Genomic DNA, 27,499 nt, shown 5'->3' on the forward strand with positions numbered 1-27,499 from the left:
GCTCCAGAGGTCCCTGGTTACACTAGCATTCAAATGTATCATCTTATACAATAGGGATAAATCATGCATGAAAATTGTGCATCAAAGTAATGAAATGGGCTACAAATGCAATAAAAATAAGGTATTCAAACATTTAACAAATGGAGGAGGGGCACACCGAAGATGCTTCTTGCTTAGGGCCCCATTTGATCTAGGGCCAGCCCTGACGGTAGATGAGCTGATGGAAGTTCAATATCAGGTGTATGCCTCTATGACTATAATCAACATTTCTATCTTCCTTCATTCTGCTCACAAATAAACACCACAAACAAACATCCTGGGAACTCTCAGGATGCGATGACAGTGCTGAAAGGAAAGTTGGCTCTTGCAGGAATAGGCTGTTGAGATGCTGCCAGCCTCTCTCACCAAAGTGAGGGTGGAAGGAACCATAGGAGAAGGTTGGGGAGCAACATGCTGTTGTGTTTGTTTAATGGGAAGTTCTGCTTCTGTTCTCCATACGACCTGAGACCTTTATCCAGTCTGTTTCTTCCAGTCTTCTTTAGGAGACTGGTGTCCTATAGCAGAGATTTAAGTCTGCGTCAAGACAGCTTTTAACCCTCTACAGGGGTAATAATAACCCCTATTTCCCATTTTACCACTGGGGAAACTGGGGCACAAGGAAGTGAAGGGCCTTGCCCCACCTCAAACCAAGTTAGTGCCAGACCCACCCCCTGAACTCCTCCTCTTCAGCCCTTCCCTACTCCTGAGCCTCATCCTTCAGCCCCTCCCCCTTCCCTTCCGCCAACCCCACCCCTGAGCTCCACCCCTTCAGCTCCGCCCCCTGAACGCCTCATCCTTCAGCCCCTCCCCCTTCCCTTCAGCCAACCCCACCCCTGAGCTCCTCCCTTTCAGCCCCTCCCCCCGAGCACCCCATCCTTCAGCCCCTCCCCCTTCCCTTCAGCCAACCCCACCCCTGAGCTCCTCCTCTTCAGCCCCTCCCCCCGAGCACCTCATCCTTCAGCCCCTCCCCCTTCCCTTCAGCCAACCCCACCCCTGAGCTCCACCCCTTCAGCCCTGCCCCCAGAGCGCCTCATCCTTCAGCCCCTCCCCCTTCCCTTCCGCCAACCCCACCCCTGAGCTCCACCCCTTCAGCCCCCCCCGAGCGCCTCATCCTTCAGCCCCTCCCCCTTCCCTTCAGCCAACCCCACCCCTGAGCTCCACCCCTTCAGCTCCGCCCCCTGAACGCCTCATCCTTCAGCCCCTCCCCCTTCCCTTCAGCCAACCCCACCCCTGAGCTCCACCCCTTCAGCCCCGCCCCCAGAGCGCCTCATCCTTCAGCCCCTCCCCCTTCCCTTCAGCCAACCCCACCCCTGAGCTCCACCCCTTCAGCCCCGCCCCCAGAGCGCCTCATCCTTCAGCCCCTCCCCCTTCCCTTCCGCCAACCCCACCCCTGAGCTCCACCCCTTCAGCCCCGCCCCCAGAGCGCCTCATCCTTCAGCCCCTCCCCCTTCCCTTCAGCCAATCCCACCCCTGAGCTCCACCCCTTCAGCCCCGCCCCCAGAGCGCCTCATCCTTCAGCCCCTCCCCCTTCCCTTCAACCAACCCCGCCCCTGAGCTCCTCCTCTTCAGCCCCCCCCCTTCCCTTCAGCCAATCCCACCCCTGAGCTCCACCCCTTCAGCTCCGCCCCCTGAACGCCTCATCCTTCAGCCCCTCCCCCTTCCCTTCAGCCAATCCCACCCCTGAGCTCCACCCCTTCAGCCCCGCCCCCAGAGCGCCTCATTCTTCAGCCCCTCCCCCTTCCCTTCAGCCAACCCCACCAATGAGCTCCACCCCTTCAGCCCCGCCCCCAGAGCGCCTCATTCTTCAGCCCCTCCCCCTTCCCTTCAGCCAACCCCACCAATGAGCTCCACCCCTTCAGCCCCTCCCCCCGAGCACCTCATCCTTCAGCCCCTCCCCCTTCCCTTCAGCCAACCCCACCCCTGAGCTCCACCCCTTCAGCCCCTCCCCCCGAGCACCTCATCCCTCTCCCTTTCCTTCAGCTCCACCCCCTTTGGCTCCTCCACCCCGCACGTCGCCCGCACGGACCCTCGGTCCCGCCGCTCTCTTTACTCTCCCCAGCCCCCGCCCTCCTCCCGTGGGGTTACAGCAGCCCCCGCTCCCCGTGGCGCTGAATAGTGTACGGCAGGCCGCTTTGGATGCGGAACAGATGTGCTGGGGTGCGTGGGGGCGCGCCGCGTCGTTTCTGTGGGGAACTACTTCCGGTAGGGGCCGGCGCTCGGCCGGGCCGGGTGCCTGTCTCTCTTCCGCCCTCACCAGCGGGAGGTGGCCGGGGATTGGTCCTGTGAGAGCACGTGGGGTCCAGCTCCCCGCCCCCCCCGGTCTGTGTCCCACCATCCGGGGTATGGGCCATGAAGACGGGGCTTCCTTCCTGCTGTTGTTACTGCCGCGGAGCCGGCCGGGCGGGGCGGGGCTGCAGCCGGGCCAGGCTCCCCGTTCCCAGGGCGGGGCTGCCGCGTCCCGCAGGGGGCCTCGCCTACTGGGAGCTGTGAGAGCAACTCCCCCCCCAGCCCCAAGGAGCTGGGGTTGTGACTCCCCTCCCCCCAGGGTGTTAGGGACCCCCCCTCCCCCAGCAGGGGTCGTGCCTGCCCTCCCCGGAGCTGCCCTGGGAGCTGGGACCCATTGTGACACCCTCCCCCCGCCCCCTCCCCCCGGGATCCTGTTCCTCCTCCCTCCACAGAGAGGTGGGATTGTGACACCCCCTCCCTCCCCTCCCCCCCACCTCCTCCCTGGAGACCCCCCCCCCAGGAGTGGGGCACGTGACTCCCTCACTCCTAAGGTGGGAGCTGGGACTCGCCCCTTCAGTTATGACCCTCCCCAACCCTTTGGCTCCCTGGTAGCGGCTGGCACCAGCAATTGTGGAAGATCCCTGGGATTGCGTGGATCCCCGTTTTGGCCCCAAACAGGAGGTACTGGTGCTGCTGAGAGTTGGGCTTTCTCCCCCCACCCCCCAGCTAGTTAGTTGCCAGGGTCATTCCCTGGCCTGTACCAACCCCAGAGAAACATGGAGTTTGCAGAGCTAATCAAGACACCGCGAGCAGATAATGTGGTCCTCCACCGTCCCTTCTACCCAGCAGTGGAAGGGACACTATGCTTGACTGGCCATCACCTCATCCTCTCATCTCGGCGCCAGGACAATGCTGAGGAGCTGTGGCTGCTGCACTCAAACATTGACTCTATTGAAAAAAGGTATTTTTCCCCTTCTTTGCCCCCATCTAATTCCTCCTCTTTGTAAGGGATGGGAAGAAGCCCTGTGAAGAATTGGGTGGCAGGAATCCAAGGGTTTAGCTCTAGGTCTGGAGGAGAGTGCAGCCCAATGATTAAAATAGAGGACTGAGAACCAAGATAGCTGCATTCTAGTCCTGTTTGGGACATTAGTTGAGTTACTTCACTTCTGTCTTGGTTTTCCTCTTCTGGAAAATGAGGGTGATAATTGCCTACCTTCCTGGGATGACTGACGTTTGCAAAGTGCATTAATGAAAGGGGCTACAGTTCAGTAATATTTAGCTTTTGTATAATGCTTTCCATCTGTGGATCTCAAAGCACTTTAGAAAGGCTGTAAGCATCAAGCAAAACGATTTGACCAAGATGCAGAGCAAGGCCAAAGGCAGAGCCAGGAATAGAACCCATATCTTTGGAGACCCTGTCCAGTACTGTCTGCATGAGGCCACACTGCCATACATGGACCAGTGCAATGGTACTATGCCTACATCTCTCTCATCGTGTGGCTTGATAAAGTTGAGGAATGTTGGCTACTGTACTTCAGTATAGACTCCATCACTGAGCCATTCCATCCCATTCCACCTGATCCATTTAGCGATTACCTCTTAAATATCCTTGTTCCCTGCTGGAGAGGGAGGAAAAACAGGGATTACAACGTATGCCGTTCTGTAGGGTTTGGTAAATAGTCCCAGCCATGCATTCCTTTAGTTCACATATAGTGATGACCCTAAGACAAACCAATGTGCTAGTAGAGCAGGCTTATAAAATTCCGTCCTCCCGCCTTGCTGATGACCAAGTAAAATCCAGTATTTTGTATTGTGATAAGGATGGGTGAGAGATGTTTGTACTTAGGCTGGTAGTTTTTCATAATCTTTTTGTGGCATGAGTGCCAAAGCTGCTGCTTTTTTTTTTGTGTTGGCTTTTTGCGTTTCATGAGCGACTCTCTTGAAGCATATGGCCTATTGGTCTCATTGTGGAGAAGATCCGTCTTTAATGACACTGGTGATGTCAGTATGCTTCAGGAAATGCAGAGAGAGGAAAAACAGCCCCACTAGTATATTAACTGTTACTGCAGGAAGTTACGAAATAGCAGTGCAGGAGGGCATACAGATACATGTATTGGATCATCACTGAAATTGGACAGCTGTTCCATCCATTTATCCCAGTGCTAGCAATTCTTCAGTGCTGGAGAAACAGTCATGACTACTGAGTGAAGAAAATATTTTTTTTTTTAGCTGAAATAATGGCTTAGAAGAAATAATTCTGACACCAAATCACTGAATTTTGTCTGGTTTGGTTACAATTCAGCGTTTATATAGTGAGGGGGTGTTGGCCAAAAACCTATTACTCATCCCACATAGACGGCTGTACTGTATCCAGGCAACTACAGCTCTACTACCTGTGCTGCTTACTATGGCCTGCGTTTCCTCAAGGACCACTTTGAGCTGTCAACAAATGGCACCCGCCGTGAACTGTGAGGATGAAACGGAAAGGCATGCCAAAAGAAAACTGGCCCGGTTTGACTATCAGGCTGACTGTACTATAGTTGATATTTCAGTACCACCTTTTTTCTAAAAATCTATCGTCTTTGTAAACATTGCTTACGGACTGCTTCCCAAGCGATCTCTGAGGAAGATACCCACTATATGCTCATTTTACAGATGGGGAAACCGAGGAATAGAAGTGAAGTCAGGTGATCAAAGCCACACCCAGCTGGGTAGAACTCGTAGTAGAACCCCAGAGTCGTGATTCCCAGGCTCTCACTAACCCAAGCTACCAAATCTACCCAGACCACTTACGTTGAGTCCCACGTATATAACTCTCTCTACTCTCAAAAAGAAAAGGAGGACTTGTGGCACCTTAGAGACTAACCAATTTATTTGAGCACAGGCTTTCGTGAGCTACAGCACAACTGAGTTCCATGTCTGTCTTGCTAAACCCTGTCAACTTCTGCTAACACCCTCATGCTCTGTGAGATATTTGAATATTTATCTCCCTGCTCTTATTTTCCTACTCACTTCCATCTTTTGTATTTTTAACAGCAATAGGGTTTTTTTGCTAGTTAACATGAAGGAAACAAACCCTTTATTTATTCAAAATGTACGCTTCTTTCTGCTGCATAAGGAACACCTGAGGCATTTTTAATAGGTACCTTTTTCTGCATGTTTTTACATTAAATATTAAGGGCTTGTATGCATCTTATTCCTGGAAGACTCTGAGGACTGGAGAACCTAGTACAGTTATGACTTTGTAGATGTCAAGCAAGTGAAACCTGTTTAATTGAGCGGGAAAGTAGTTTTTAGTCAGAGTGAAACATTTTTGTCTTTGTAGTTAACCTTTATTAACTCAAAAAAAAATCTGTTAGATTCAACACTTCTGTGCATTCAGTTAGTGGATCAGAGAGCTCCCAGTCTGTATCTTCTAGGAACATCAGGAAATCTCATACTTGAAATACCTGAGATGTGGGGGTTGTTTGTTTTCTAAACGTTAGAAATCAGGAAGAAACACTTTAACCTTCTATCCCCCTCAACACATACATATCCACGTACCACCATCAGAAGCAAAAAGAGGGCACACCCATTTTTTTTCCAGGCAACCAATACTTCCTTTCTCTTTTATAGAGGCACATGGGGAAGAGATTCGTACCTTAAAGCATTAGCAAGTAACTTAGTTACGTAAGAACATATCTTGCTGAAAGATTTGAATAGCACATCTTTTCTAAAAGAATGTAGAGCAGATAAAGCCCCAATAAGTAGTCGTTTATTTTGCATGTATGCGCTGCTGGAAGACCTGTGTATATTTATCTAGGAATTTGGACATCCATAGAGGCTATTTCTCTTCATAGTTCAACATACTGTATCTTTCACTGCAGGTTTGTTGGCTCATTAGGCACCATCATTATAAAATGCAAAGATCTGAGGATTATTCAACTGGATATACCCGGAATGGAGGAGTGTTTGAACATTGCTAGCTCTATTGAGGTAAGAGCTTTTAATATTTACTCATAGTAATAAATGACACTTCCATAACACTTATATTTTCAAAGCATTGTTCAGACCTTAACTACGAACAGCTATTCAAAGAAATTGAAGAAGGGGCTGGCAGAATGTGGGTTTCTAGTAGGGTAAAAACTAAGCTTTAATTTTAAGTTACTGAGAAAGATCTTGATAGTCATGTTTATCAGATGATAGAAGCAGCCCAGGTGAGGGAGTTCTTATTAGGGAACCTGTATGGCCCCCAAATCAATCACATAACTGAACCCAGTGGACATTATAGTAATACAGTAAATCCTTATTGCCACGTAGAGTGCTTCAGACTGTTTTAGGAGGTGAACAGAGAGTATAAAATCACTCATTTGGGTTGGAAGAGTAATTGTATGAAGTATGTTTGGTTTTTTTCACTCTACTAGCAAAAATATAGTTCCCCTTTTTAATTAAACCTCTGACCAGAGTGTTTGGTTTTTCCCAAACATGACAGAACTGTGCTCGTACATGAAAATAAGAAAGTGAAGCTGGCTATTCTAGTTTTATTTGTCTAAGCTAAGTAACAGGCAAAGAATAAGTAACATAACTAAATGCTTTTACTAAGACGGGTGAATGTTATTTAAAACGAGTTCCCTTGACTGTGTTCCTGTTTAATGAGTCTCTTGTTTCCATACTTCTGTTGTACCGTTTTGCAAATGTAACCCTTAGGAGTAACATTGCATGGGAAATACCCTCAGAAAGCAAGTAAGCATCACAAGTGTTCTAGATACATCTGTCTTGGAGTGCTTTTGTGTGTCCTACTAACTTTGTGTTAGGTAAATTATACTGCAATTAAATTACACTGTGCCTTAAATTATAGCAATTAACTTGACTTACAGTGTATTTTCAGGCTAATTATATAAATTTAGTTTATATTCTCAAGCTGTGCCTTGTCTTCTAGTTCCAATAACTGGCTCTGCAGGACAGTATCAAATGAACCATAGAATCCTAGAAATGTAGGACCAGAAGGGACACTTGTAGGTCATCTAGTCCAGTCCCCTGCATTGAGGCAAGACTAAGTATTATCTAGACAAAGAGTCCCCAACCTTCGGCACGCGGTCCATCGGGGTAATTTACTGGTGGGACGCGAGACATTTTGTTTACTTTGGCCGTCTGCAGGCACGGCCCCCCAGTGGCCGCAGTTCAGTTCCTGGCAAATGGGAGCTGTGGGATGCGGCGGCGAGGATGTCCCTCTAACCTGTTTTTAAAAACATCCAGTGACGGAGATTCCACAATCTCCCTTGGTAATTTGTTTCAGTGCTTAATTACCCTTACAGTTAGACATTCGGAAAAACTTCCTAATCTAAATCTCTCTTGCTGCAATTTAAGCCCATTACTTCTTATCCTGTCCTCAGTGGTTAAAGAGACCAGTTATCACCCTGTTCTTTATAACATCCTTTTACTTATCTGAAGACTATGATGTCTTTCCCCTCAATCTTCTCTTCTCCGTACTAAACAAACCCAGTTCATTCAATCTTCCCTCATAGATCATGTTTTCTAGACCTTTAATCATTTTTGTTGCTCTTCTCTGGACTTTCTCCAGTTTGTCCACATCTTTCCCAGAGTGTGGTGCCCAGAACTGGACACAATACTCTAGTTAAGGAGTTATCAATGCTGAGTAGAGCAGAAGAATTACTACTTGTGTCTTGCTTATAACACTTGTGCTAATACATCCCAGAATGATGATTGCTTTTTTTGCAACAGTATTACATTTTTGACACATACTAGTTTGTGACCCACTATAACCCCCAGATCCTTTTCTGACATACTCCTTCCTACGCAGTCATTATCCATTTTGTATTTGTGCAACTGATTATTCCTTCGTAAGTGTACTACTTGGCTTTTGTCCTTATTGAATTTCATCCTGTTTGTTTCAGACCGTTTCTCCAGTTTGTCAATATCATTCTGAATTCTAATCCTGTCCCTCAAAGCACTTGCAACCCCTCCAGCTTGGTATTGTCAGCAGACTATAAGTGTACTCTCTGAGCCATTATCCAAATAATTTATGAAGACAGTGATTAGAACCGGAACCAGGACAGATCACTCCCTCTCCCCTCCATCCCCCCCCCCCCCCCCCCCGCGCGGGACCCTAGTTGATATGCCCTTCCAGCTTAATTGTGAACCATTAATAACTACTCGCTGAATATACTTTTCCAACCACTTGTGCACTCAATCTAAAATAGATTTGTCTAGGTTATATTTGTTTAGTTTGTTAGAGAGGGTCTTATGAGACAGTATCAGAAGCCTTATTGAAAACGAGATACATCACATGTACTGCTTCCTATCCACAAAGCTTATTACCCTGTCAGAGAAGGGTATGAGGTTGCTTTGACATGATTTGTTCTTGATAACTCTGTGTTGACTCTTACTTATCACCTTATTTTCTTCTTGGTCCTTACAAATTGTTTGTTTTTTCCATTATCTTTCAGAGTACTGAAGTTAAGCTGAACGTTGTCTTTATTCCCCTCTTTATAGATAGGTACAGTATTTGCCCTTTTCCAGTCACCTGGCAACTCTGCTATCTGCAGTCACTGGATCTCAAAGATAAACACTTAATAGCTCAGAGATCTCTTCAGCCAGTTCGTATTTCGTCAGGCCCTGCCAACTTCAAGACATCTAATTTGTATAAGTAATTCTTAACTTGTTTGTTCCCTATTTTAGCCTCTGATCCTACCCCATTTACACAGATGTTCACTACGTTAAGTTGTCCAATCACCGCTAATGTTTTTTTGGTGAGAACTGAAACAAAAAAGGCATTTAACACTTCAGCCATTGCTGTGTTTTCTACTGTTGTCTTTCCCTCTTCATTGAGTAATGAGCCTTCCCTGACTTAAGTCTTCATCTTGCTTCTCATGTAATTGTAAAATGTTTTTTTGTTACTCTTCATGTCCATAGCTAGTTTAATCTTATTTTTTGTTTTGGCCTTTCTTATTTTGTCCCTACATTCTTGTGATAGGGGTTTTTGGGGTGGTTTTTTTTTTAATTCATCCATTGTAATTTGATCTAGTTTCCACTTTTATATGACCCTTTTTTGAGGTTCAGGTCATTGAAGATCTGGTTAAGCCAGGGTGGTCTCTTATACTTCCTCTCATTCCTATGCACCGGGATAGATTGCTCTTGCACCCTTAATAATGTCCCTTTAAAAAACTGCCAGTTCTCCAGAACTCTTTTTTTCCTCTTAGACTTGCTGCTACCAGTTCTGAGTTTGCTAAAGTCTGCCTTCTTGAAGTCCATTGTCTTTAGTGTGCTCTTTTCCTTCCTACCATTCCTTATAATCATGAACTCATTATTTCATCATCACTTTCACCCAAGCTGCCATCTATCTTCAAATTCTCAACCCAGCTCCTCACTTTTAGTCAGAATCAAATCTAGAACAGCCTCTCCCCTAATTGCTTTCTCTACCTTCTGTAATAAAAAGCTGTTTCGAGAGCATGCCAAGAACTTGTTGGATAATCTTTGCCCTGCTGTATTATATTCCCAACAGATGTCCATGTAGTTGACCACCAAGTCCTGTGCTTTGGGTGATTTTGTTAGTTGTTTTAAATTCTCATCAAAAGTTTTTGCCCTTTTTGCGTTAAAAGCATAAACGGCCTCAGCAAACCCTACTTTATTTTACACGGCAGTACAATAAAATGAGCAAAAATAAAGATGGGAACCATGGCAGTTTAGTAGGTGGTTCCAAATTGGTAATAGGATATGGGCACTAGTTAGTCCGGCCTGGTATTGGACAATTATTGTTACCATCTGGCTGTTCAGTGCCCTGTGAAATCAGCTGATGATCTCAGGCCACTCTAGACAGAGGTCTATAGCCATCCCACAATTTATTTCTTGTCTGTTCAATCCTTTGCCTCCGTGATAAGATAACTGTCTTCTTAGTCTCAGAGATGAGGTACATTGGTGGTGGCCCATGTTAGAGAAGCTTGCGCTGCTATGCCTGTTCTGCAGAAACCCTTACCAAATAAATATGACAGGAATAGCTCAGAATGCTGCAGGATCACGACTGGAGGTTACAGAATTTTGGACCAGCTACTGCAAAATACCATGACCCTTGTGTAAGATTAAATAAAAGATGAGTCTCAATACAGATGTTCTACACAAGCTTTGAATCCAAATTGTATTGCCAAAACTAAAAGACGGGAACATTGTACAGACATTTTTGGCATGAAAGGTCACCTAAGCGAACAAACTGACGCTTCATTTTTTTCCACAGGCATTGTCCACCCTGGATTCTGTCACACTAATGTATCCCTTCTTTTACCGGCCCATGTTTGAAGTTGTCGAAGATGGCTGGCACTCCTTCCTGCCTGAGCGAGAGTTCGAACTTCTCAGTTCGGTAGTAAGTTGGATATCAGGAATTTTTGTAGCGATACAGAGAGAACCACACAATCGCCTGGGGCTTTATCCTGCCAAATGTATATGTGCATATCGTCTGAGCTGTTCCATGCAGCACTGTGTAGGACGGAGCCCTTAGTGAAACCAGCTGTACCCTGTGTGGGTGGAAAATGAAAACTCTTCATGGGTCAAAAATAACCTGTGTGCTCTTGGGGCTGGCTGTTCGGCACCTATTCTTTACTATGTGCAAGTGGGTTTTTAAGTATCTGCTTAAAGGTGACCTGCAAAGTTACGTGGGGAGTGGGAGGAGGCGTTTCCCTTTTTCCTTACATATAAAAGAAGCCAGGATATCTTTTAAAAAAAATTGCTGGTTTGTCCTTGGGAATAAATTGAATCAAGTTCTCCTGGGTTTGGAGAGCTGAAATGTAGGTGGTTTTTCAGCCCTTAATTGAAGGGACTGGAATGTTAGTCTCTAAAGATCTTTCTGCTAGCCGCAGTTCAGGAATTTGTGTTTATTTCCACCCATTTCACTCAAAGTTCTAAACCAGGGGTGGCTAAACTTACTGATCCTTTGGGCTACGTACCACAATCTTCAGAAGTTCAAGAGCTGGGGCGTGCCTGCCGGGGCTCGGGGCATCAGCCCTGCAGGAGGCACCTGCCGGGGCTTGGGGCTTCAGCCATGCTCCTGCTGAAGCCCTGACAAGCATGGCCCGTGGGGCTGAAGCCCCAAGATCCCCCCCTGCCCCGCTGGACAGAAGCCCCTAGCCTAGCACCCTGCTGCAAGGCAGAGGTCCCAAGCTCCCTCCCCCAAGTCTGGTGGCGGGGGTGGGCTCTCCGAGCCTCACTTTAACTGTAAAAGAGCCACATGTGGCTCACGAACCACAGTTTGACCACCCCTGTTCTAAACTGTCTCAAGCCTTATTTGCAATGGGGAAATCTACCAAAAAAAAATCCCACCAGTACTACCGCCAGTTTATCCGAGCCACTGCTAACCATAACGGACCTGTAGTGTAGACAAGGCTCCTGTGGATGGATCCATTTTTTCCATGTCAGTTAACTTGCTTTTAGCTTCTGGAGAGCCCCAGGAGTGTGTATCCCATGTGTAATTGTATTCATGTAAAACTGATTGATAGAACGTCATCCTGCCTTTGTAATAAAATGTCACAGTACACTTCAAGGACAGCACTCCAGAAATTTAGCGGAAGTGTTGCTTAGTCATGCTACATTGCAACATATTCTTGTTTTGAGTCCTCTTGGATGCTGTGGCAAGAACATGTAATGCAAACTTGCTTCAAAGAAGATGGAGCAATTTACAAGTTGCAATCTGCTGTCATTTATTGATAGCATAGACTGTATGTGTACTACTGATCCTGTCTCGGGAGGGTGATGTACAGGGCAGCAGCATCCTTGTCAAGTTTCTACCATGCAGGACTGTTCCAATGAATCCATCACAACAGCAAGTTCTACAGCTAAATGATGGAATTAAGGGTATGTCTATGCTACTGTGGCATAGCTACAGTGCTGCTGAGCACCGCAGTGTAGACGCTTCCTGCATCGGCATGAGGGGTTTTTCCATCAATGTCGTTTATCCACCTGTTTGAGAGGTGGGAGCTAGGTCAATGGAAGAATTTTGTCCACAGCGGGGTTGGAGGTGGGGGGTTAGGGCAACCTAACTACAGTGCGCAGGGAATGATGTAGCTAGGTCGTTCTAATTTTTAGGTGTAGACGAGGTTTAAGTCAATGAAATATATAGCTGATGTCTTTGTGTGAACATTATGGGAAACAAACACCACTTTCCGCTGGCTAAAGACCCGAATATTTTGTGTTGAAAGAGAAAACTTGAAACATGCAGAGACAAACATGTTTACAGAGAGAGGTACATGCAAACAAGTAACCTCATTACAATAAATTAAGTAACCTCATGTCTATTTGGCAGCCGGTATCAAGCGCAGTGCCCCAGGGGTCGATCCTGGTGCTGGTTTTGTTCAACATCTTCATTAATGATCTGGATGATGGGATGGATTGCACCCTCAGCAAGTTTACAGATGACACTAAGCTGGGGGGAGAGGTAGATACGCTGGAAGATAGGGATAGGGTTCAGAGTGACCTAGAGAAAGTGGAGGATTGGGCCCAAAGAAATCTGATGAGGTTCAACAAGGACAAGTGCAGAGTCCTGCACTTAGGAAGGAAGAATCCCATGCACTGCTACAGACTAGGGACCGAATGGCTAGGCAGCAGTTATGCAGAAAAGAACCTGGGGATTACAGTGGATGAGAAGCTGGATATGAGTCAGTAGTGTGCCCTTGTTGCCAGGAAGGCTAACGGCATATTCGGCTGCATTAGTAGGAGCATTGCCAGCAGATTGAGGGAAGTGATTATTCCCCTCTATTCGGCACTGGTGAGGCCACATCTGGAGTATTGCGTCCAGTTTTGGGCCCCCCGCTACAGAAGGGATATGGACAAATTGGAGAGAGTCCAGCAGAGGGCAATGAAAATGATATGGGGAGTGGGGCACATGACTTATGAGGAGAGGCTGAGAGAACTGGGCTTGTTTAGTCTGCAGAAGAAAAGAGTGAGAGGGGATTTGATAGCAGCTTCTTGAAGGGGGGTTCCAAAGAGGATGGAGCTCGGCTGTTCTCAGTGGTGGCAAATGACAGAACAAGAAGCAATGGTTTCAAGTTGCAGTGGGGGAGATCTAGGTTGGATATTAGGAAACACTATTTCACTAGGAGGGTGGTGAAGCACTGGAATGCGTTACCTAGGGAGGTGGTGGAATCTCCTTCCTTAGAGGTTTTTAAGGCCTGGCTTGACAAAGCCCTGGCTGGGATGTTGTAGTTGGTGTTGGTCCTGCATTGAGCAGGGGATTGGACTAGATGACCTCCTGAGGTCTCTTCCCACCCTAATCTTCCATGATTCTCTGAATAGGGCTTTTTCCTAACTTGACTACAGATTGGAACCATATTTGTTTGTGAAACATAGTTAAGGTCCATTCTAACCATCAGGCAGAGGTACTACACATAACACAGCAGGTCACAATAGCAAAGGAGACCTAGACAACAGCAGTGCCATTCCTCTTCAGCAGACGCCTCTTTTTGTCAGGATCCTTCCACAGGCTATCTGGCTGCCAGTCTGCTACTTTTGAAAATAAACTTGACGTTCGTTGTAGTCAAAGCAAATTCCAGGCCAATTTATATGAACGTCCGCGTGGTGGACTCCAGTGATCCTCAAGGGCTTGTGTCAATATGCAGTAGTTGCCTTTTTGATTGAGATACTCTGCTGGATTGGGTGGACACAATACTTGCCATCTATTTTGCCACCACAGAAAAAAACAAACAAACAAAAAAACCTCTTATTGCTTTTCGGGCATCTTGCACCTGCCCAGCCAATCTTTTCATAGTGCAAGACATTCACAGCAGCCCCCAGTATGGGTTTCCCAACCCCATCGGAGCATTTATCGCTTGGGGTTACCAGCTTCAGTAGTGCATCCTCCACCCTCTTTCCCATAGATTAACTCTGGTCGGGGTGGCCTGGCATTCCACTGTCGGGGCAGGCTCCCTGAGAGAGAGGTCTTGCTCATCTGAAAGTTCTGCAGCCATTGGTTCTTATCCCAGGCCTCCAGCATGACCTGATCCACCAAGTATTATTCTTGGTCCAAACATGGCATTCAAAGTGATAAAGGTCCATAGCCAACAGGCACCTGAGCTGGGCTTGTATGAAGCTGCAATGTGAGCCCTCCTATCTCCTGACCAGTTAGTGGTTCTAGCATAGACTTCAGTAAAAGGGGCCTTTATTCTCTGCCTACTGTATTCTCAGTTGCTGTGTCTGACCCCTGATATTCAGCAGTTTCTGCATTGCCAGTTCTGTCAAAAATATGGCTTGCTGAGCAGAGAGACGCCTCGCTCCAGCGTGAATTCGGTATCTTCTCAGTACTTAGCAGTTCTGTCACAAATCTCAGTTTCAGGGAGCTGTGCAAAAATGAGAGATAGGTACACTGGGAGACCCACAGTGCCCAAGTACAGCAATTGTTGCAGGGAGTGCTGTATGTGGAGTCAGCATACTGGTTTACATGAGCTTGGGGACATAGCAAACCTTTGAAGGAGAAAACAGTGCTACAAATGTTAAACTACTGCATTTAACCTCCGAAACAGTTCAATCTTCAAGCATAGATGGACCTTCAGTCTCTTTGGCTTGGTCTGCATTGGGAAACTTGCTAAAACTTCCCACAGTTGCTATTGCTCGTGGTAGCGGTGGGGGCACCAGTTGATGCTGTTTGTGTTTCAGTATTATCTAGAGGCCTAGATCAAGGCCCCTTTGCAGACCTGTATTATATCCTTGTCCCAGAGAGTTCACATGATTGATAAATGCTGGAATCCCCTTTATATGGGATTAAAGATGACTGCATCTGTAGGTAATTCTACTGCCGTGCTCATTACAGAGAGGCTAATGACACTGATTTAAAAAAAAAATAGCAAACATCAATTTTTGGCAGCACTGGCTTGCCTTGTAAAAGTGTGCTCATTAGTGCAGTTGCATAATTGTTTTTTGGGGGGAGAGGATGGTGCGGGGAGGAATTGTCTCCTGGCTCTGGGTGAGGCACAAGTGACAAACCAAAAATCTAAGTGACCTTGTCTGTAGACTTTCAGATGGTATTTTATAACTTTTTTTTTGTAGTTTTAACTTAGAATTTCTTGGCTTTCTAACATTTCCTTCTAAAACTACAGCATTCATTTTCTACTACAACAAAACATTCTCTTGTATCTTTTCCAGACGACTGAATGGCGGCTGAGCTATGTCAATAAGGAGTTTTCTGTCTGCCCCTCCTACCCACCAGCTGTCACTGTCCCAAAATCAATTGATGATGAGGCCCTTCGGAGAGTTGCAACCTTTCGCCATGGTGGCCGCTTCCCCGTTCTAAGCTATTATCATAAGAAGAATGGGATGGTAAGTCTTGTTTGAGTGCTTTGGGCACTTAAGAGGAGTTGGTTTTCTTGGGCTGGTCAAAAAATATAAAGGTCTCTTCAGAAATCTTTTGCCCTATTTGTTGAAAAATAACATATTCTGAAGGCTTTCAATGCAACTTATAGGATGTTAACTCCCTATCACCACCCAGCTTATTCTGAGACCGTCTTTTCATAGCCGTTTATATGTAAACAAGAGAGCCTGGGCAACTCTAGGTGTTGGAATATAGGACTGCCAATCTAGACTGGTAGTGACTGAAACGTTGTCTAACATTTATTCAGTAGTAGATAGGAAATGAGTCATCTCTCAGCAGAGAGATGTCCACCTCCTGCTCACACACCTCCACAATTGGCACTTGTTGGGCTAGCTGTGCCGACTGGCTATGGACTGAACGGCCCACAGAGACTGCATGATCCTTTTCACCCTGAGATGTGGTCCATCTGGGTCATGATAGAGGCACAGTGTGTGAGAATCTAGCACTGCGTCTGCTTACACTGCACCTGTTTTGTGAGTGAGCAGAGGACTCTGTTCTCCAGGCCTGTCAATGTGGCACCTTTAACGAGCAGCAAATTCTGTCGCTGTCTCACGGACCCCCTCCACTTTTAAGTTGTCAGAATCTGAGGCTCTGACACCTCTCTGACTCAGCCACTAACTGCTTGTGATTAGAAAGAAATGTACCCAGTAGGTGGGTTATTATGTGATTCCTTGCATCTAGTACTGCGTGCTGTTGGAGGCAAGGTGTTGGATTAGATGAACACTGGTCTGATCCAACATAAGTACTTCCTGTGATTCTTCTTTTGCCCAGGCTTAGAGTTAAATCATCAACTAGTTACATGTTGACAAATCAGTCCCAGTGAAGGAGTTAGGTAGCTCATGCTGTTCCTTGTCACTGTGGAGCTTCCGTTCTCTTCTTTGCTGGGGTGGGTGGGGGGAAATATTTCCGAGATTTTTGCTCTTAATACATGTATGTTTGAAGCGTTCAAGTTGCAATGCTTGAACTTCTGATGGTAATGCCTTCTGTCATGCACTGCTACACCCTGCTCTAGTCTGTGGGCGTCAGTAGATATGTTGATTGACTCATCACGCTCACGCTTTCAGCTGTCTCTTGTACTAGTGTTATGGCATAGACTTTACAGATGATAAAGCTTTCTTCCATGAAGCCTTATCTTAAACAAGTGTGGCGCTCTGGTTTATTGGTCTTTCCAGAACCACTGAATAAAACTACTACTAGGGAACATGTTTGTATTACATAGCTGACTAAAATGTTATAAAACAGTATTGGTTATAGGTTAAAAATAAAACCCTCCTTCAAATGTTTGTCCATTAAGAAGTTTCAGCAGGAATCTGGGGTCAGAGGTTGTGAAAGTGAGGGGCTGGGAATCATGAACTGAAAGCTGAGGAGGCCGTGTGAGGATCTTTCTACTGCAAAGTGGCCTGCAGAATAATAACTTTTTAAGAAGCTAGAAATCATAAGGGTAATGAAAAAGACAGGAAGAAACTGAAGGGTGCAGTTGCATGCAAGGGGAAATCAAGGGTTTGCAGCTGAAATGGGAAGAAAGGTAGAGTGATATGGGCAGGCTTTTTCAAATAGCAGACTCTACCAAAGACAGCTCTGTGGCCACTTCAACAGCCGAACTATCCAGGTAAATGCTAAGAGGATAAGAGAGTGGGAAGGACAGTGAGGAGAGAAGTCTGGTGCAAGTCCCTGGAGGAACTAAAGGGGCAATTTTGACTTGGATCCTGAAGTTACTGGAAGAGGTATTTGAAGGCTGAAATAAGCAGTTAAACAGTTCCATCCCTGCAGTGATGTTAACGAACAGGGCTTCCACTTTCCTTTAACAATGTGTAGAATTAAACTGGCCGAAGCACTAGCAGATGGATTGCTCCCTAGAATACACCACTGGCAGGGGCCCAGACTAGACAATCTAATGGATCTCCCCGTCTCTAACAGCTGATGCTTTGTTTTTTCTCCTAGGTAATGATGCGGAGCAGCCAGCCTCTCACAGGTACTAATGGGAGACGGTGTAAGGAAGATGCAGCGCTTATTAATGCCACCTTGAGGGCAGGAAAGCGTGGCTACATCATTGATACCCGTTCCCTGAATGTTGCTCAGCAGGCCAGAGCCAAAGGAGGCGGCTTTGAGCAGGAAGTGCAGTATCCTCAGTGGAGGCGAATTCACAAATCTGTTGAGAGGTAAGTGAAATAAGAGGGCCTTCAGGGAACCCCATAGCCCCTTTCAGGCTGCCTCGAGGAACTGGGTTTTCTTGAACCAGTGTAGCTGCCTCACTGCTAACCCCCAGTGTAGATGTGTTCTGCTGGTATTAAAAGTGTCGGCTTCCCCTGATTGGAAACACCAGGGGCCAGATTCTCACCTGTGCCTGGGCTCTGCTTCGTGCAGCAGACTGGGGGTAGGCGGGCAGTCATCAGAGAGCTGATTATGGTTCCCTGATTCTCTGGGTCAGTGAGACTTGAGACCTCTCAGCTGCTTTGAGTCACACCACTGGTACAGGGTTCCTAATGTATCCTACACCAGTGGAGGATAGGCATAACAGAGCTACACTCCCTCCCCCAACTTATGTCAGGGGTATAGAGCTATTAACTGGTGCAGGAACTGGCTGCAGTAGCTTTACACTAGCAGGGAGTTGCCCTATGGCAGGGAAATTCCTTGCTGGCCACTTGTGGCCACAGTCCACCTGCACAGTGCAAAAGGCTGATCTCTTAAGAATCTTGGCTTAGGACCCTGCATCAGTACATCTCCATTATCGTAGCTACACGAGAGCAAAAAACCAAAACCCCAGGGTAGGCATGACCTTAGAGAACTAAGGGAGTGACTAGAACCTTTATGAATTGCTGCCATGTTTTTACAACTCTTGTGAGCAGTTGAACTTGATGGTTTTACAGACAGGCTTGAGTGTTGGTGCATTTTACTTTATATGCCCCTTTCTAAACAAAAATTTTAAAGGTTCAAGTTCATTTTGCTATCTCTGGTTATTAATTTCTTGGAACCAAATCTTTTATATCAAATCGTAATATGCTCTCTTCTTCCCCACACCCCTCCATCCTCTTACTTCCCCACCACCACATTCATTCTCTCTCTCTCACAATAGGTATTAGGCCATGTGACATTTAAATGTCTTATGGTCAGTAGATCTGTAACTTTTAAATGTGCCTTAAGATATCATAGCAGGAAGAGGATCAAAGAGAAACATTTAGTTCAACCTAAAGCATGCAGCTTGCTAAGTCTTGCAAATGGAAGTCATAAGATCCTGTAAATGTTTTTTCAGTTTATCTTTGTGTGTACATAGTCAGTCTGTCTGTCTTAGTGCGGTTGTAGTCTGAAAGTGACTCTGTAAAAATGGCACTGTGGGGTTCTGTATTTTTCTCAATGACCTCCAGATCACATCTTCTTAATTTACAAGTAAAGACTTGTTTTCTTGCTACTCTTTGTCTTCTGCAGCACCCATAATAAAGATTTTGCAATTGGAACTTGGTTAGTAAGTGTGTTGCAGTATGTGCCGGACTGGAATCCAGCTTTTTCATACCAGTATTGATTCAGCCATGTTTATCTGGAATAAAAAGTAGTAAAAACTTACTTAGTCAGCAAAGTCCGTGGATATAACAGAAAACACACAGGGTGCAGGTAAATTAAGGAAGACAGTGCTGTTTTTTTCATCGGGACATTTCAGAGCAGAACATGCCTTTTAAGGAGTGGAATTGCTCCAGTTTAAGCACTGATATTTTTCCATGATGCTAAAATGTGACTCCTTCACAATAAGAACAGATTTGTTGAACAAGAGAATATCGCTTTATTAAAGTCATGCTTCTTACCATAACCTCTCTTGAAGCATTAGTGTTTAAATCTGTATTTTGACTGGTGATCTTATGGATGAGTGAGCAAGGTCTAATAGCTTCAGTAATATTGCTTATGGGCTAAATAATCTTTGCTTTCCCCAAAGGTATAACATTCTGCAGGAAAGCCTCATCAAACTTGTGGAAGCTTGCAATGATCAATCGCACAACATGGACCGTTGGCTTAGTAAGCTGGAAGCCTCCAACTGGCTGACTCACATTAAAGAGATACTAACTGCGGCTTGTCTGGCTGCTCAGTGCATTGACAGGTAAATCCTAACTGTGGTGCTGCTTGTTAAATATTCCTTTCGGAGGCAGCTACAGTATTTTACTACTGAATACTTTCTTGCTTATTTCCACGCAAGACACCATTTCATCACCACCATTAAGGAGCAGCTCTCTAATAGGCCAGGTCTAGGTTTTATTAGTACAAGCATGAATGAGGAATCATAACAATTAGGGATGGACAATCGGTCATGTAGTCAAGATTGCTTTCTGTGTCATCTAATGTTTTGCCCAGTCTAACCTATATCGCCAATAAGTTAAACTAGAGTTTACACACGAGAACTACTGTTGTGACAACATATTACAGGACAGTTAAACTTGATCCTGTTTCGATCATGAATGTGTACACATTCTTTACTCTATGAACATCCTTTCCATTGAGCTAGTCCAGTACTCAGTCTAATTTTAAATGACTAAAGCGATGGGGCTTCCATCATTTCCTTTGGAGTCTTTCCCACAGTTTAATATATCTCCATTTTTTTGATATTCAAGCCAAATTTACTTTCTATCAACCTAAGCAATTTTTCTCCCTTCTTTTAAAGGATCATAACAACTCTAACTTGTCACTTAACCAAGCTCTCTCTCTCTCTCTCTCTCTCTCTCTCTCTCTAGATATAGATATAGATATAGATATAGATATAGATATAGATATAGATATAGATATAGATATAGATATAGATATAGATATAGATGTCTTTGTTGAGTCGTTCCTCATAAAAGAGTTTCACTCTCTTCATCAAGTTTTTTCCTTTTATAAAAATGTCCTCTGGTGTATTTGTTATCTAGGTGAGCAGAAATAAATGTAGCAGTGGCCTGTTCACAGCTGTTTGGGAAGGGGCCTATTTTCTCCCATCGCAGAGGATCTACGTCTCCTCTTTGCAAACAGAAAAAACATGCTCTGTGCAAATCTGTGGTCTGAAATGTAATTCAATTTGGTTAAGAAAATGGCAGGAAACCACTGAGATGTGGCATTTAATAAACCTAGCAGCATCATGTCTCAATGTACCGGCAAGGAATTCAAACTGGAACAGGTGCAGAGAAGGGCTATTGGAATGATCAGAGTAATGGAGAGCCTGCCTTACAAGAAGAAAAGGAGTACTTGTGGCACCTTAGAGACGAACCAATTTATTTGAGCATAAGCTTTCGTGAGCTACAGCTCACTTCATCGGATGTGTGAGCTGTAGCTCACGAAAGCTTATGCTCAAATAAATTGGTTCGTCTCTAAGGTGCCACAAGTCCTCCTTTTCCTTTTGCGAATACAGACTAACACGGCTGCTACTCTGAAACCTGCCTTACAAGAGGAGACTTAAGGAGCTTGGCTTGTTTAGCCTATCAAAACAAAGACTGAGGGGGAGACATGATTGCTCTCTATCAATATATCAAAGGGATAAACACCAGGGAGGGGGAGGAGTTTTTAAGGTACGGGCCAATGTTGGTACAAGAACAAATGGATATAAACTGGCCATCAACAAGTTTAGGCTTTAAATTAGATGAAGGCTTCTAATAATCAGAGTGAAGCTCTGGAACAGCCTTCCCAGGGGATTAGTGGGGGGCAAAAAACCTAACATGTTTCAAGACTGAGCTGGATAAGTTTTTATGGAGGGGTGATATGATTGCCTACAATGGCATATTGCCCATCCACGATTGCTATTAGCAAATATCTCCAGTGGTCGGAGAAGGGGCACTAGATGGGGAGGGCTCTGAATTACTACAGAGAATTCTTTCCCAGGTGTCAGGCTGTTGCATCTTGCCCACATGGTCTAACTGATCACCAAATTTGGGGTTGGAAAGGAATTTTTCCCCAGGTCAGATTGGCAGAGACCCTTGTGGGTTTTCATCACTTTCTGCAGCATGGGTCACAGGTCACTTGCTGGTTTGAACTAGAGTAAATGGGGGATTCTTGTACCTTGAAGTCTTTAAATCAAGATCTGAGAACTTCAGTAACTTGGCCAGAGGTTAGGGGTCTATTACAGGAGTGGGTGGGTAAGGTTCTGTGGCCTGTGATATGCAGGAGGTCAGACTCGATGGTCATGATGGTCTCTTCTGGCCTTAAAGTCTGAGTCTATGAGTCTTGGACAATGAGATAAAAGGACTGCACTAAAAACCTCAAACCATGGCAATTACTTGCTTCTTATTTTATTATGGGGAAGGCCAATAACTCTCCTTTACATTGAGTGCAATGGAGCATTTATAACTCCTAGCAGTCAAAAGAAGCAGACTGAGTTTATAGGGAGTTGGCATGGGACAACCCAGGATTTCGGTGCGGACAACCTTATTCCGAAGCTAGTTACTACTTTTGAGTGGACGCTGCACTGAAGTGTATAATCCCCTTAGAAGGAATGGTGGGAGATAGATCTACATACATCCTCTTGCATCCTTGTGACAAGAAAGTTGCAAGATCAGAACCATATTGTCCTAGTTTGTCATTCTACAGGAAGCACATGGACATGTTAGTTCGCTTTTGCATTTACTGGGAGAGGGGGGAAGAGAATGGTAGTGAAGTTGCTCTCAGCCTGGAACTACTGGAAAGCAAACTGAAAAAAATATACATAAGGATTAATTTATTCATAGCTGTATTGCCCAAGTTCCTTTTGGATACACTGTGCTAATGCTAGATGAAAGCATTGCCATGTACATGGGCTACATCTTTATGCCTCTGCTTTCTACTTCAAAACAAGTCGTAATAGCAGCAGAGCAATTAATTGGTGTCAGCACTGGTGCTTGCTTGATGGATTGCTCTTATTTACAAACAGTTTATAGCTCAATTTGGGCCTCTGTACATGAACAAATAAACCTACAATTAGCTTTTTAAAAAAAAAAAAAGCTGAAAGGGTATTTGCACAAGTGAGCCAACTTGGTCACGTTTCAGGAGTGGGAGATGCGATGAGACCATTGTAAATAACGCCACAGGACATTTGAAGGAGGAGCTTGGTGTGATTTTCAGGGGCCCTTGGGTGGGTGTGGCATCGGAACATAAAAAGAACGGAGTGCAGGGGGATTAGCTGTTCTGCAAAGTCAGTGGGAGCTGGGGGGGAAGAGCATATGGAATCTTAGCTGTATGTAAAGCAGTGGTTCCCAAACTTTTCCTGTCATCGCCCCTCCGTCCCCTTACCAATAATGGAGTCTGTCCGCGTCCCCTCTCCATTACTGTACGGTTGTCTCAGTAGAAGAGCTTGGGCGGAACTGGGGATGCAGGAGAAGCTAGGGCTAGAGACGGAGCTGGACAGAGGGAAGAACTGGGCTGGAAGCGGAGCAGGGGGCAAGAGTGGAGCTGGGGTTTGAGCCGGAACTGGGTTGGGGCTGGAGCTGGCCTGGAGGCGAGGTGGAGCTGTGGCTAGGGGCAATGCGGGGCTGGGTGACGCTCCCTCCCGGCCCCCTGGGGGGTCTAGTCTGGGCCCTGCTGTGCACCCCCCTGCTAGGGGGCCATGCCCCACAGTTTGGGGACCACTGATGTAAAGTATTAGTCCACTTTCACGATAATTTTCTTAGATTTTTCACTTGCTTTATGGTCTTCTGATTCATCTATACAGAGAGGTGTGTGGTAGTCCTTACATTTGGCTCTGAGGCAGAGCTAAGCAATTGACCAGAATATTTCTTGTGCCTTTGTAGGGCAAACCCTCTCTTACATATTACCCCCGTCCATTTGTAGTTCTACTTTGTATTGCTGTAGCTTCTAAATATCCTAATAAGGAGCATCAGGAGTGTTAGATGCTCGGCAAACACCCAAGAAGACAGGGGGCCTTTGTTAAGATTCTGAAGAGGTTTCCAAGTAGCCTGTTCTTTCCAGCAGAGTCCTAGAGGCCTAACTGAGCTTCTTAGCCTCCTGATCCCTTTTCTAATGGAGTTGAGATCAGTCTTTGGATACTGTCTATTTAATAGGGTGGATCCTAAGTTGATGGATCCAGGGAGAACTCTTCTGTGTGTGACACAAATGTTCTGGATTCCCAAAGCACGTAGCCAGAAATGCTACTGAATCCTTAAATGACGTGAAGCATAAATGACGCTGTGATCTGGGGCTGGAAAGAGTATCAATATTTTTTTTTCCTCCCCCTGATAGGGGTGAGTTTGAGTGGGAAAGAAGGTTGATAAGCCACCTAATGTTGTCTAAGCCCATTGCAGTTATGCTGATGTGTACTGAGAGCCTGGGTTTACCTGCATCTTGCATATTTGTGTTCCTAATCTTTCTCTCTTGAATTTTCTCTCAGGGAAGGAGCATCAGTGTTAGTTCACGGGACTGAAGGAACTGATTCTACACTCCAGATAACTTCTTTGGCTCAGATCATCTTGGATCCAAAGTGCAGGACCATACGTGGCTTTGAGGCTCTTGTTGAGAGAGAGTGGCTGCAGGTGAGAGATACTGTTTAGTTAGCGCTAAGAAAAACGTACGTGTGGCTGTCGCTAGATTGAGGCGCTCACAAGTTGTTGTTCAATATGTGTATTGTAATAGACCCTCAGGCCTCAAACATGTTGGACCCCATTGGGCTGGACACTGTATCGGAGTGACACTGTTACTGGATGTCTTGATACCTGTCTTCCATTGGCTTTCTGTCAATGGAGTATTATGCACTAGCCATCCTTCCCCATTGGCTCTGAGAGGGATCTCTCAATAATGTGAGGATTTCTGAGCCCCTCTCCCATGTCAAGGATACTGCTGCGGTTGTAAATTTAACAAATAATTCTGCTCTTTGTAGTTCATTGCAACTGGTGTTCTCAGCCAGGCGGTTTTTCTTGCATGATCAGTCATTTCATAATCTGCTAAATTCTCTTCAGTGCATATTCTTGTAGTCTGACGAAACGTGACATTACTTGCATACCTCTAGTATCACTGAAAAGTGCAGTTACGTAACAGTGACTTGCCAGTGCCGAGATATTAACACGATGCAGTAGGACACAGTATCACAGATAGAAATAGTTTTGCAGTAATCTTGTGCTTCTCCTCCTATAACATACCCCTCCTATTGCTTTGTATATGACCCCTTGTTCTTTGTTTCTTGCTTATAGGCTGGTCACCCATTTCAGCAGCGCTGTGCTCAGTCCGCCTACTCCAACAGCAGGCAGAAATGGGAGTCCCCCGTGTTTTTCCTTTTCTTGGACTGTGTGTGGCAGATCCTCCGTCAGTTCCCTTGCTCTTTTGAATTCAATGAACACTTCCTCATCATGCTCTTCGAACATGCCTACGCCTCACAGTTTGGCACGTTTCTGGGCAACAACGAAAGTGAAAGGTTGGTGAAGAGAAGCGTTCTGTGCTCCTGGAAATCAGGCCATGCCCCGTTACAGATATTCTCTTGGTTTGAAAGAGAGAGTGGCCGATGGCTGTCTCCTAGTTTTGAAAGACCCAGCTGTGTTTTAAAAAAATCCAGGATCTTTCAATCATCTTCCCTTAAAATGAATGGAAGTTCTGTCTGTGATACTTATCTGGTCCCTATTAGTATTGTATGTGAGCACCATGCAGTCTTTAATAGATTTCCCTCACAACACCCCTGTGAGGTAGGCCAGGGCTGTTATCCCCATTTCCAGATGGAGAGGCTGAGGCCTGCATGCACAAAAGGAATTGGGCACCTATGTCTGTTTTAGACTCCGCCGCAAAGCACAAAACTCCCCCTGAACTTGTTAGGCCCCTAAACTTACTCAGCACCTAAGATTTTGCCCTAAAAGTTCCCTTTGTATCTGCCTCTGGGCATGTGCATGACTGCCTTGCTCTAGAAGTCCAAATGCCTGTCTCCTGCCTAAGCCCCAGAGCAATTCCCAAACCAGGGGAAGACAAGCATTCAGCCTAAGGCACATGCGGGGCCTCATCCAGTCAATGTGCTCAGAGGGTGCCTACTGGATTGGCCCCCTCAAGTGTGGGGGTGGAGGGAACAGGACCTCCCTCATAACTTTTAGCCCAGTGGTTTGGGTACTCACCTGGGCAGTGGCAGGAAACACCTGGTTCAAGTCCTCCCTCTGTTTGGTGGGGAGAAGGGATTTGGATAAGGATGTGCTACCTCCCAGGTAAGTGCTCTAAGCATTGGGCTATAGGTAATTCTGATGTGGGACCCACTCAAGTCTCTCTTTTTGAAGCTGTTGCACTGTGGATAAATAGTCATTGGAGCAGGGGGACTGGATCCTGGGTCTCCCACAGGAGTGCTCCAAGCCCCAGAATGTAGAGTCATTCTCATGCTTGTGCGTGCTGTCTTATCCCTCTCCCCTTCTCCTCCCACTCCCCCCCCCCCCCCCCATGACTCTTTGTGAGAGTAGAACAAGCATGAGAACAACTCTGTAGCCTGGTGGTTTAAGCACTCATCCAGGATCCAGTGAAAAACCACCCAGAGTGCTGGCTTTTGTGAATTGCAGTCTAAAGTGCCTGTCTAGCCCCACTCAGTGTCTAGAAGCCGGGCACCTAACTCGGGCTTTGTGAATTGCAGTGATTTTACAGGCGCCTGAAAGGTGGGCGCTGTGACACTGAGCTCTCAGCGCCTGACAACTCTTGTGCATCCAGACCTAAGTGACTTGACAGGCAGCCTGTAATAGAGCAGACAGCTGAACCCAGCCTGAACCACTGGACCATCTCTTCAGCCTGCAAAGTGGAGGATGTAGTCAGTTGCTTTAATTTATATAGCCTCTGGCATGCAAACTGTCCCAAGCCCCTTTACTAAACTAAGTCCTGGCAGAGAGGCACATATGATCACCCAGGATAGGGTCATGCTCTGTGTAAACTGTGAAAGCTTTCACTTGTTGAACGACCTCTGTCAGATAGCTTGTGCTTTGGTATGTCCTGCCACAAGAGGGACCCTATACACAGTTCTAGTAGTAACCTTACTTTCACTTACACTGAGAATTGCACTGTGATGCAGAATCTGCAGACCCACCCGCCCACCCTCCCTCCGCTCCATTGTGGTAGCAAACAGCAAAGAGAGCAAATATGATTGTCAAACTTATTTCATGGAATCAGGTTGTTCATAAGTGAAGATGGCTGATTTCTACACCCACTCATAAATGAGCTCTCTTCTCTCCCCTCTTGTTTTGAATTACATGAAATTGTCCCTCCAGAATGAAATAACTTGGCGTACAAGTATGACTTTTCAGTATCATTTCACTGTCTTGGACCTCTCTTCATTAACAATCTGAGTTATCACAGTCCCTCAGCACTCACAGCATGTGGAAGACTTGCAGATATTTTAGTTCCCAGGGATTTACCTGATTAACGCAAATGAGAATGCGCAGTTTTGAAGACAAAAGACAATTCAGTAATAATATTGGTCTGTCCCAGGTGTAAACTGAAGCTGCCACAGAAGACTATGTCTTTGTGGTCTTGGGTGAATCGGCCTCAAGAACTGAGCAAATTCAAGAATCCTCTGTTTGAGGCCAACAGTCTCGTCATCTGGCCTTCTGTCGCACCACAGAGCCTGCAGCTTTGGGAAGGTAAATCAGGCTTCTTTTGTATTGTGTATTTTTGTGCTAACAGACATTCTCCTAATTGTCCACTCATCCTACAACTTGACATCTAAGGGCATGATCCAACTCCCATTGAAATCAATCATTACGAATGACTTACAGTACCCACCACCCCAGGAGACATGGTGCCACCTCCTACCACTTCTTAGGCACTTCAGGTGCTCTGAAAGTTCTTACCCAAGGGCATCAGACTGAGCCTTTTTGGACAGTTAGTGCAACCTAAGTTACTTACATATTTCTAAGGTGAATGCTCCCTCTCCTTTCCTCTTATCCTTCCCACCCACCCAAGCATTCCCAAGGCTACAGAGTCATGATTCAGTCCTCTAGATGTATAAACTCCTGAATGTGAATCTATGAT

General features: G+C 45.8%; 1 protein-coding gene across 1 annotated transcript in view; it reads left to right on the forward strand.

Moving 5' to 3' along the window:
• The first annotated feature begins 2,299 nt into the window (after window positions 1-2,299).
• MTMR9 (myotubularin related protein 9) overlaps window positions 2,300-27,499 on the forward strand; it is a 34,054-nt gene continuing 8,854 nt past the window's right edge. The window contains exons 1-9 of the mRNA XM_073335672.1: window positions 2,300-3,226; window positions 6,132-6,240; window positions 10,493-10,618; window positions 15,382-15,555; window positions 17,549-17,766; window positions 19,530-19,691; window positions 23,913-24,054; window positions 24,709-24,929; window positions 26,957-27,108. Coding sequence (XP_073191773.1) covers window positions 3,042-3,226; window positions 6,132-6,240; window positions 10,493-10,618; window positions 15,382-15,555; window positions 17,549-17,766; window positions 19,530-19,691; window positions 23,913-24,054; window positions 24,709-24,929; window positions 26,957-27,108 — 1,489 coding nt within the window. The 5' untranslated portion in view covers window positions 2,300-3,041. The remainder of the gene's footprint in view (window positions 3,227-6,131; window positions 6,241-10,492; window positions 10,619-15,381; window positions 15,556-17,548; window positions 17,767-19,529; window positions 19,692-23,912; window positions 24,055-24,708; window positions 24,930-26,956; window positions 27,109-27,499) is intronic.

Source organism: Lepidochelys kempii, chromosome 3 (genome assembly GCF_965140265.1).
Source record: "Lepidochelys kempii isolate rLepKem1 chromosome 3, rLepKem1.hap2, whole genome shotgun sequence".
NCBI lineage: Eukaryota > Metazoa > Chordata > Testudines > Cheloniidae > Lepidochelys > Lepidochelys kempii.